At 34.5% G+C, this 12,276-nt stretch overlaps 1 protein-coding gene across 7 annotated transcripts in view; it reads left to right on the top strand.

The window, feature by feature from the left end:
• The window catches only part of USP3 (ubiquitin specific peptidase 3), a 107,507-nt gene that overhangs the window by 45,200 nt on the left and 50,031 nt on the right, over nt 1–12,276 (top strand). For all 7 annotated transcript variants that reach the window (XM_059180739.1, XM_059180738.1, XM_059180737.1 and 4 more), the window contains 3 exons: nt 6,736–6,819; nt 9,745–9,826; nt 11,188–11,270. In XM_059180739.1, coding sequence (XP_059036722.1) covers nt 6,736–6,819; nt 9,745–9,826; nt 11,188–11,270 — 249 coding nt within the window. The remainder of the gene's footprint in view (nt 1–6,735; nt 6,820–9,744; nt 9,827–11,187; nt 11,271–12,276) is intronic.

Genomic DNA, 12,276 nt, shown 5'->3' on the forward strand with positions numbered 1-12,276 from the left:
CTTGATTCAGGATGCTAGGATCATGACTAGGATCATGACCTGAGCCAAAGGCAGATGTTTAACCTACTGAGCTGCCGAAGCGCCCCTAAACAAAAACTTTAAGTATAAATTTAACAACCTAAAATTTTGTTGTATAATATAGGTAGTTCTTGACTTGTTTGTTAGACACGTGAAGTCCTATGTGAATGAGATGCTAAACCCTGGACCTCCTCTCCTAGCAAAGTACTAATCAGATTATCTGAACTCTGACCAGCTTCCTCCTATCACAGTTTCTCAGTGACAGCACTATAGAAAGAAGTCAAAGAGGAGTACAACTCTTTATAATATTATTTCAACTACATTTTGGGAAACAGGTGTTTTTTCACCTTACAATGTTTAACCATATTTTATAATAACATTTATTTCAAAATGGGAAATCCATTCTCAGTTTCAGAGGACTAATCTATACTATAAGCTTTTGAAACCGAGCCTGTAAGTTAAATACTTTTTTGTACTAATCTTATTCTGACATAATCTTCTTGAAGGGAAAGAATAACTCTACCTTTTTCCCCAGGTATTATAGGTAAGTATAATTCTGACTGATTGGCTTCAACACAGTTGTAAACCAGAGAGAGATTTTTAGAAATTGTTTACTTTAAATCCTTCTGTTTACCTTGGGACTTTTTAATACCAGTATTAAATTTCCAGTTTGAAAACAGTGTCTCAGCTAAGACTAAGGCAACCAGACAACATTTAAACTCTCATTTATATTTGACTTTTCCTACTTATTTTCTTCTGACCTCTTGGCCAGGGAGGAAGAAGAAATCAAAAGGGATTGTAGAGAGCTAGAGAAGCCCATGCTGTGAGGCAGCTCTTGGTTACACAAAGGAAGGAAACTAAGATTTATTGATCTCTACCACATGCCAGGCAGTCTTAGAAGTTTTGGCCCATAGAAGTAGGTGCTTTCCTTTTAACGTCATTGTCATCATCATCATCATCGTCAAATAATATTTGCATAGCATGGTAAATTCAGAGTATAGAAATTAAAGTCTTAGAAATAGGTATTCTTCTTAATGACTGTAAGAGAACTTAAAATTGGCTCTTGAGAAATAGGGACAGTTGTGAAAACATTAATGAATTTTTTTAAACCAGTGAAAAATAACCCAGGCAAAACAAAATTGATTCCTTACAGCTCGGTAAAGTTAAATTTGTTATTCCTTTGTGATATTGGGTAATATTATAGAATATTAGAACAGGTAATGTCCTAGATACCCTTTATTTTTTTTATTTTTATTTTTTAAAGATTTTATTTATTTATTTTACAGACAGAGATCACAAGTAGGCAGAGAGGCAGGCCAGTGGGGCGGGGGAAGCAGGCTCCCAGCCAAGCAGGGAGCCCGATGTGGGGCTCGATCCCAGGACCCTGAGATCATGGCCTGAGCCCAAGGCAGAGGCTTTAACCCACTGAGCCACACAGGCGCCCCACTTAGATACCCTTTAGATTGCCACTGCTATCTAACAAAAATAATACATCGTTTAAGTAATTTTAAATTTTCTAATAGTTACATTAAAACAAAAAGAAACTGGTAATTGTACATTTTAACCCATCTATGCAAATACTATCATGTCAACATGTAATCAATATAAAATTATTAGAGGTTGTTTGTATTCTCTTTTTACATAAAACTTTCCATATCCAGTGTATATTATTACACTTATAGCACATCTCCATTCAGATACTAAACTTTCATTAGAAACGCTTGACTTCTGTGTAGATTCATAAACATTACAGTTAAAAAAGTAGATTCTAAAAACGATTAGAAGTTTTCCAGTGAATGAATGAAGTACCAAAAATACATTTTTCTTTAATATTTGCATCTGTATTGACAAAACTGACTAATCTTTTTTAGAACAACTGATTTGACTCTGAAGCAAAAGCGGTATCAGTTTCAAAATTACGTTTAAGTAAGTCTACTAACTCTTGTAACAACTCAATATTATTAACATTTAATTCAGAGGGGCACTATGTACACTGAAAATCTACTCTGTATCTGTATCAACAACATGGTCTTCAGTTTCCTCACAGACCTTACAGGCTATTTACATAATGCTATTACAATTAAAATTGTCTGCATATTTATTCATGTTGAAAAATGTGTAAAATCAGTATTGATTTATATTATTAAAAGTTTTAATTTTAACATACATTCTTGTACCTGTCTAGCCAGGTTACAAATAAATGTTTCCTTTCCTTGGAGCTTTAAATTGAGCTCATTCATGTGCCTTGTGATATAGGAGAAAAAAATGTAATTCATACTCGGATGTTTTCTATTTGTTGAATATTGGCAGGTGTTCTTTCATTTCAAGAAAATCTTGAATTAGAGGGACAGAGGTGCCTAGCTGGCTCATTCGGTGGAGTGTGCAACTCTTGATCTTGGGGTCGTGAGTTTGAGGCCCACGTTGGATGTAGAGATTACTTAAAAATAAAATATTGGGGAAAAAAAAAGGAAAGGAAAAAAGAGGGGTGCCTTGGTGGCTCAGTTGGTTGAGCAGCTGACTCTTAATTTTGGCTCATGATTTTGGCTCAGGTCATGATCTCAGGATCCTGGGATCCAGCCCCATGTCAGGCTCAACGCTCGGGGGATTCTGCTCAAGGATTTTCTTTCTTCCTCTCCTCTTGCACTCTGGCACGTGCATTCTCTCTCTTTCTCTCAAATAAATCTTTTTAAAAAAATCTTGCATTAGAGTTAATAGTACAGTAAATCTTTGTAAAACTCTTTCATGACTCAAACTCAAGCAGTGAACGTTGGCAAAGAACTTTTCTAACAATATTAAAGATGGTTTAATTCATTATCATGAATTATTATGGTCATCAAATTCATTATCTTTTAAAAAAATTTTTTTTATCTTCTATTTTTTAAGTTTCATAAGCTGGTAATGATTCATAGCAATTATACATATATACATATATATATATACACACATATATACTGAACAATTTTAATAACTGCATCCATGATACAGTCTATTTCAGAACACAAATATTTTCAATATGTGTCACACAGTGAAATAAATATAATAATAAGGGAAGCCTAGTAAATCTGGATTTTAGATCTCACATAGCTGGCCCATTGTCTTTTTTTTTTTAAGCTTTATTTTAGAGAGAGAGAGATGGAGAGAGTGAGTGCATGTACCTGCACAAGCAGGGGAGAGGGAGAAGCAGGTCCCCACTGAGCAGGGAGCTTGATATGAGGCTCAATCCCAAGACCCTGGGATCATGACCTGAGCCAAAGGCAGACGCTTAACTGAGGACAGATCCTCAACCAACTGATCCACCCAGGCTCCCCTGTTGTCTGTCTTGATAAAAACTTTTTCCTATCTAGCTGAAAGTGACATGTAAAAGATTAAAACCTATAGTATCTACAACTTGAGATTGATTAGATGTAGACATTTCTTTGTAAATTTAGAATTTGAGACACAACATATCTAGAATGTTAATTGGTCAGTATCTCTTGTGAAGCTCATTTATAGCTAAAAATAAAAGTACTTGCAATTTTTCAGATGTTGAATTGATCTTTAATATTATTAGAAAAGTCTTTTATTCACTGACACGCACTTGGTGGGTCAATTTAAGATTGTTCATGTTTTGTGAAATATCTTTTTTAATCTTTTCCTCAAATTTTAAAACCTAATTCCCTTAACTGAAATGATAATTACATTTTTTATCTTTCCATCTAAAAATGGTTCTTTTTCTTGAGCAAGAATCCCAGGCATTTTATAGTTTGCCAGAATTATAAGCTCAGATCCTTTAATAATCATGGAAACAATTTTTTTTTGTTTAATGTTTATTCAAATATCATTAGCTGCTTTATTTTTTTTACTCTTGAAAAGCAACTTCTTATTAAATGAATATGCATTTGCTGAAGATGACTCAATATTATCTTAGAACTTCTTTTATACAACTTACTCATTTTTCTCTGCTACAGAAAATCATATTGCCATCCTTTGTAAAATTTGTGATAAACCTTCTCCACTTGGTACTGCCTCATTAGTGTGCCTTCATTTGAAAGTTAAAATTTTTTCATAATTTTTGAGTTAGAAAAATAATTTGTGTTACAATTAAAATAAGCATTTCAGCTTAACTACCAGTTACTATTTACATAGTTATCACTGTAACTCTGCTGTCTGCATAAAATATTCAAGTAAACAGGGGTGCCTGGGTGGCTCAGTGGGTTAAGCCGCTGCCTTCAGCTCAGGTCATGATCTTAGGGTCCTGGGGTTGAGTCCCGCATTGGGCTCTCTGCTCAGCAGGGAGCTTGCTTCCCTTCTTCTCTCTCTGCCTGCCTCTCGCCTGCTTGTGATCTCTGTCTGTCAAATAAATAAATAAAATCTTTGAAAAAAAAATATTCAAGTAAACACATTGTAGTGCTGCATTGTTGCATAGGAAAATAACCCATCTGTTGACACAAACTAGATTGGTGATACGCTTATGCTTATGTAATACTAGAAGTAACACGTGGATCCATCATGTACACCGCAGTACATCTTAGGTGATATAATAATGAAAGCGAAATATAGCTTCGTCAAAACCATAAAATTGTGTTTAGTGGAAAAATATTTTTTATTGTTTTAGTTGTTAAGTGACATTTTGTATCAGAATTTTTTTTTAAAGTTAAAATTCAATTTTCTTAAGTGGCATCAGCTACATTAGCACAGCTCTAGAGTCTAGAGCAGCTTATTTACTTTAATAATGTAAGTTCAGAGAGATGAAGCAGCTAGATCCAGTTAATCCAGATTAGTTTAGAATGGAGCAAAACCATAAATAAATCTATATTCAATATATGAAAAATGTTACTTTAACAAATGTTTTATATCCTTGTCTAAATCCATATCACACCAAAAAGAATTACTTATTTATTTTTAATTTTTTTTTTTTTTTTTAAGAAAGAGCAACAGGGCAGGGCAGAGGGAGAGGGAGAGAATCTCAAGCAGGCTCCACGCCCAGTGAGTAGCCGGAGGAGGGGCTTAATCCCACAACGCTCAGATTGTGACTTAAGCCAAAATCAGGAGTCAGACGCTTAACCAACTGAGCCACCCAGGTGCTCCAAAAAGAATTACTTTAATAAGAAAAAAAAAAGTTACTTAATTTAATTGGAAACAGTTTGTTTAAACAAAGTAACAGCTTTTTTTGTGGAGGTTCAGGAGTTCACTTTTCAATTGTAAATATATGAAAGGTTATCTAAATTTCCCAGATGAACACTAGCATTTAGCCTGGTTCTTGTTTTGAATACTGAGTCTTGTTTTATCTGTAATACGTGCATAAATTTATGCAAACATAAAATGAAAAGGAGGAAGAATAGCAGCATAATTTTACTCTCAGTGAATGCTTTAAGCTTCTTGGAGGAACCCAGTGCCTTAAATTTAAATTTACAGCGTAGACCTTACTCTCTTAACATTATGCTGAAAAGAAACAAGGAATTAAATCTTTTCACTAATTTAATATTTTACATTTTATAAAACTGATAATTACTCTCCTGCCATTGCAGGTACTTTGATCATAGGGAAATAGTCCAGGATGTAAAAGATAGCTTCTACTATTTGTGAAAATGTCAGGAAACTTGGAGAATACCTTAGAGACACTTGATTGACAATGTAGGTACTCAGTTAATGGGCGAGGGGTGTTAAGTAATTACATATATATTACGGTTTTAGGTAAAGTTTCAAAAGTATTCACTCGAAATTTTAACTTCTGTAAACAAAAGATTTTAGGAGGCATGCTTTTCCATGTAACTTTTTTTCCTCCCTGTTACTTTCCTCCATTTTCTTCTCATGTTTTAATAGACTGATTTCAGATATGTAAGAAATGTTTTTGGATTCTGCTAGAGATGACCTAATTTTTACTAATTGCTATGCATTCAAAGTTTTATTTACTCAGAATGGCAGCATTACTGTCATTATTCTTAGGTAGTTATAATAAGTAGTTTTATACAAAGCTGCTATTCAAAATAATATATTGGTACTAGTTTGTAAGTTGTTTTTGTTAAAATTGGCCTCATTCCAGGAAAAAAATTGAATGCTAATGTAGGTGAAGTTTATTACCCGTGAGTCCCTATATTTGCTTATTGACTTGCTAAAAAAACCACACACAATATCAGTTTTAAAGAACACCTTAAATATCTTTCTTCAGAGCAGTTATCAGATTCCTAAAAGATGTAGCCACTATTTTATACTTTCATTTTCTAACACCTCAGAATGAAGATTATTCTCAACTGTCTGAATTCAATTTATTTTAATTAAATTGCTTTAAATGTATTGCTTTATTTTTAGGGTTTTTTTTCTCCCTTAAATTTAACTGTCCCTATTGGTTGATTACCTTTTCCCTGCTCTTCATTTAAATCTCTTCTCCCCCCAAATTCCCTATTATTTTGAGCTGGGACTATGACCTGAAAGCTTTAGGCTTAAGGCTATGTGAATCGACTTGGTGCTTTTTATTTTCCATGTATTATGCACCACTATAAAGAATGTAACACATGTAGCAGCTTATTTTGTTTTTGAAGGAGGAATTGAAGAGCTTTTGAGTAAAAAGGCTCTTAAGAAACATTCCATTGTGGATTCCAAGTCCTCTTTAAATTTACCACCGACAGTAACTGCCGCAAAGCCATGTGATCATCTTGGCAGTAGCCTGGCCTTTTAGTGATTTCATTATTGTGGTTTCCTCAAGCTCTTTGCACACATTGATTAATATTTTTCTTGCAGTTATCGCTGTGATGATTTTGTGGTTAATGACACCAAGCTGGGACTGGTACAGAAAGTCAGAGAACACTTACAGAACTTGGAAAAGTAAGTAATAGGCCTTGGGAAAGGAAGGGTATAGAATAGGGTTGAGGGATCTTTGCACATTCTTGGGTGGGAGTTTTGTTAATGAGTTCCATAACTTCGTCATGTTTTTAGTGTGATTGAAATATTAATAAAGTAAACTTTGGATATCTGAAACTTTGCCCATAGTTAATGGTCATAGCTTAACATTTATTTCATTTAATATTTATCATAAATCATAGCCAAGAATCCAAGAGCCTTTTTTTTTTTTTTTTTTTTTTTAAATTTTTTTTTTTGTTACTGCCTACCAGTTTATAAGCTCTGGTCAGTTGATTTGCCAGGGAAATTTTGGAGGTGTAAGGAAAGGGAATGAAATGAAAGAAAATTATTATGGATTACTTCTGATACTAGAAAATCCTCGTCAGGCCTGTTTTATGACATTTTCTCAGAAGCACTAAAATTTATGCATTATTTTTAAGGGAAATTAGGTTTTATTTTTTTGTCCACTTTGCATCTATAGAATAGCACAGCATTCTAGTTTCTTCTTTTCCTCTTTTGTTAGGGGTTCTATGTGTGACTTGAAATTACAATAGATTGTAAAATGCCTTGTATCATGAAGAAATTAATGTACTTATATGAATAGAATTTTTTTGCTATAGCCAGATAGGTTATTCAGATAAAACTCACTAAACCCAGAGCTGAAGCAGTAAAACAGAAATCCAAATAGTGATGCCTTTGAAGCTGCAGTGGATAGAGGCATGACCCTGGAATGACTGCTGACTCCAGTGAAATTTGTGTAAATCATGCCTGATTGTCAGGTGCCATCTAATTTATTTTGACAGTTGACGTTAAAAACTATTGTGAGAGCATACCAAAAGTAGGAGTCCCTTAGCAAACTTTAAAGCAACAGAATGTTTTTAAATCCTATATTGAGAGGAAACAGCCTAAGTGCTTTGAATAAAACAGTATATCGTTTTCATTAACCAAAGTCTTTATGCATGTCTTGTTGACTAAATAGATTATAAACCTGATAAGGAAAGAAGGATGGATTTCTTTAAAATCTAAACTTGTTAAAACACTTCGAATTAAAGTACTTTTTGGCTTGTTATATTTTGGCTCCTCTCTTTTTCAAAGTGCTTCTTTCCTTGTAATCTGAAATAGAGCAGCAGAAGCCCTACCTAGGATTAGAGACACTACCATGTCAGTCCCAAATAAATGTATCAGAACTAAATCAAAGGGAAAAGAGGACATTCAAGAATGAGCATGCATTTATGCAGTTATCAAATCTTTTATTTCCACTGACCACTTTATCACGTAAAAGATGTCAGAGTTCCTTGTCTACACTTCTGTTGGGTCCCACTGAAAAGTCTTCCTTGCAGTCCTCCTAGGTTGAAAAGCATTTGTTGGGTTCATTTTTCTTCACATGTGGCCTTTAGTCTGTAGTGGAAACCACAGTTTCAAAACTGTGAATGTGTTTGTGTTTTATATATCTTTAGACTATTCTGCATATCCTGTAGAAGTGCACTGTACGAAAGAACTTTTTGAAGTGAAGAAAGTGTTGTATACTCTGCACTGTCCTATATGGTAGCCCCTAGTCTTATGCGGAGCACTTGAAAAGTGGCTAGCATAACCGAGAAACTGAATTTTTAATTTTATGTAAGTTGGGGTAATTTAAGTTTATATAAGTAAGTAGCTACCATATTAGACACTGTGGATCTGGTGAATTCTGCCATTTTGAGAATTGCTGAGGGTAAAATTTAATAACTTGTATTTTACAAAGCTGAATGCTTTGTTTATGTAGGTTAAAACTAAAAGTTAACTGTTAGGCTTATTGCTAATTAGCAATAATTGGTGTGTGTGTGTGTGTGTAGTGCTTGTGATTGAACCTCTTACAGAATTGTGAAGGAGTAATTTGACACTGTGATATATGGAATTGATATCTTCTTACCTTACAGTCACTGATACTCTTAGAGGGATATACCTACAGTTCGGAGGTGTTGCCTAAGAAGATTTTTAGTTTTGAACTGTCACTAGATCTGATGCTCCAAAGATACTAGAGTTCATGTGGAAATTAAATAATCCTGCATTTAGTTTGGACTACCCTGATACATTTTAGAAGATGGAAAAGAATAGGCAGACTTTAAAAGTCTGTGTTGTTCAAGTGTGGGCTTTAGTCTATAGTGGAAACTATAGTTTTAACAGTATTAACAGTAAAAAATGATTTTTACTTCTTTTAGATTAGGTCTCCTGACATAATTATTTTAAAATGACCCTCTGAAAGAATTATTTTCTGATAAAATTTAAGCTATATAACTCTTTCATCAAGAAAAATTTTGAGAAAAATTTTAATTCAGAATATCCATGTAATCAGAATTTTTTCAGAATATCCCTTGTAGCATAGCTGAATCAAATTAATTTATATGTATCTGTGTGCCTATAATGATTTTCCAGAAATTCAGATTATATCATAATCTGTTATGACAAATGAGCAAAACAGGATATCTGTATCAAAATTAAGAAAAAAGAAGCTTGGTACTTGAGACTTAATGTTAAATCTCAGAATACGTATCAGACAAGGGTTTTCCTTTTGATGTGAGGAATGGGGCTTCTCATTTTTGAAGCCTCACAGTCGATTAGGCAGGTAGTGCTAGTAGAGAGGGATTGTCTCACAGACTACACCTACCTGGCCAGCTTTTAGGGAAGTGCCTAGTGGTAGATGCTTGCAGCCCACCTTGCTAGAGGAGTAGTAGGGATTGCCAAGGAAAGTAGAACTTCTTACTTCAAATACTTGTGGGCCACAGTGGGCCTAACAGGTCACTTCCTGGCCTTCCTAGGCGCCAGGCAGGGCTCTATACCGCAGACACTTAGAACAGTGATGTTTAATTTTTAACCTGCTTTCTAATATGTTTGTGTTAATATCTTTTTGACTATCTGTTTGTGTTTTAATAGCTCAGCTTTTACAGCTGACAGGCATAGGAAAAGAAAACTTTTGGAAAACTCATCACTAAACAGCAAGTTATTAAAAGTAAATGTAAGTAATTAAATATATACAAATGTAAATATTGGTTGCGATCCAACTCTAACATTAATGTTGCTCCTTATACACTTTCATAAATGTATGCCTTGGATTTGGGATATTTTACAAAATGTTTGCCACTGTATTAATGACTCTTGATGTGACTGAATATCCCAGTGAGTCCACCTGTCAGTGCCTTCCTTCCATTAGGATTACTCCTGTGCCCCTCAGCCTTAGCAAGTGTTCGTTCTTAAAGCCTAGTCATGTATCTTATTACTCTGTTTCTAAGGACCCCAAAGATCTTTGCTTTCTTCTGTTAAAGGTTCTAAGTGCAAACTCTATGGGTCTGAGGTTTTATAAATTTTATTTCTTAGGACTTCATTAATACAATTTCACCATGGAAGAATATGCTTCCTCATTCGGGTAACTATCTGTTACCAATGTATGACCTGTTAATAAATTAATAAAATTTAGAGATCACTAAATACTTTTAAATACATCAGTAATTTTGCCCTGCATCTGCCTTTCTGCTGTCATGCTAGTTAGGTTTAGACATGCACTTAATTAAAGTGTTAGGATTTTGTGAAAGAAAGAACTAAAGTACCCTGGCCATCTGAGTTATGGGCAGAGATGCTTCGGGTTAGATTGGTAGATCTGCTTCACAGGGGTAGTATTCAGATGTTAAGGTGCATTTGTAGAGCTAATTTAAAAAAATCAAGTCTTGGTCTTTAAAGGAAATTCAGGTAGTTTTAAAAAGTTGATATCCCATTGCTAAGAATGCATGTATTGGTCATCTATGCATGGCATAGAGTTAAAGGTTTGGGGATGAATATTTCAGGTATATATATTTATATTTTTTCAATTTGTAGTATTTTTCTCTCTCTTTTTAAAAAATTAACATATAATGTATTATTTGCCCCAGGGGTATAGGCCTGTGAATCATCAGGCTTACACACTTGACAGCACTCACCATAGCACATACCATCCCCAATGTCCATAATCAATTTGTAGTATTTTTTTTTAATTTGTAGTATTTTTAATAAAATCTCATGAAAACATTGTCTTAAACTTCATCTCTTTAAAGGTTCTTCCTGGTTTTCGAATTGTGTACTCCAAGGATTTCATTAATGCTGATTTCCTCATAAGCTTCCATGAGGTACTCCATGTAGGACAATCCCAGGATCAGAAACAGGCTTCTAAAAATATCTGGACACTTATATAGAAAGTAGAATGAGGGTTTGAAATATTAATTGGACAAAAAAGGACCAATTCCAAATTGGCTTGATGCTAGAGTTTCAAATATAGGTCTAAGCTTTGATGTCTGAAACACCCTTCTCTTGGTATTACTGATGGCCTTTTCTTGTCCCATTTTGCAGGGAAGCACTGCTGCCATCTGTGCCACAGGACTCCGGAATCTGGGGAACACATGTTTCATGAACGCCATCCTTCAGTCACTCAGGTACTGTTAACACCAGAGCTTAAGATGCTGGTGTTAGCTTCTAGTGAAATGGTTAGGAGAAAAGGCTCTGGGTTCACATTCTGTCTCTGCCACTAACTCCAGTCAGTTTCCTGTGCCTTAGTTTCCTTATTGGTAAAATTGGGAATAGTAGTTCTGCCTCAGGAAGATTAAATAATTTATAAAGGGTTTAGAACTGTGCCCAGCAGTAAATAATTGTTAGTTGTTACTGTTTATCCTCCTGTTGCTTCTTGAATAAAAGAGCAGAGATCAGCAAACTTTTTCATTAAACGGGCCAAGACAGTAAGTATTTTAGTCTCCACTAAAGAGACTTAAAGAGTGGCTAAATACTTACCACTAAAGGTAGGTATTTGGCCACTCACAGTCTGTCTCCTATCTTTTCCTCCTCCCCTACCTTTTTAAAGAACTCTAAAAATGTAAGAGCTCAGTGGCCCAGGACCAGATATGGCCTGTGGGCTATAGTATACAGACCCCTGGACTGCAGGGGTTCAAAGAATTTAATCTGATCATTAGTTAAGTCTTAAATATGATCATAAGATCAGATGTTTAGAAGATCTTTAAAATGTAATAGAAGTAGTAAAACTAAAATACCCCAACAAGGCTGACCTCAGTTATATAGAAGAAATTATTTTGAAAGTCATGTACTTGTAGATTTTAATGTGGCATCAAAGGCCAGAATAAATTCTCTTCCCAAGGCCACCTTGCAAATAAGGAGCAGAAGTCATACTTGATCCCTCCTTGAAGGTACTATCTCTTGATTTATCTAGTCTTGTTCAAATAAGAAATTCAAGTCACTACTGAATTCCCTTATCACTCTGTACTTTGTATCTAAACAATATGGTTGGTTTCATGGTTTATTTTTATTTGAGGAAATTATTGAATACCTGGAAACAGGCATTATTTATTTATTTAAGTTATCTCTACACCCAGTGTGGGGCTTGAACTCACAACCTTCAGATTAAGAGTCATATGCTTTTCCAATGGAGCC

This window comes from Mustela lutreola, chromosome 7, assembly GCF_030435805.1.
Source record: "Mustela lutreola isolate mMusLut2 chromosome 7, mMusLut2.pri, whole genome shotgun sequence".
Taxonomy (NCBI): Eukaryota; Metazoa; Chordata; class Mammalia; order Carnivora; family Mustelidae; genus Mustela; species Mustela lutreola.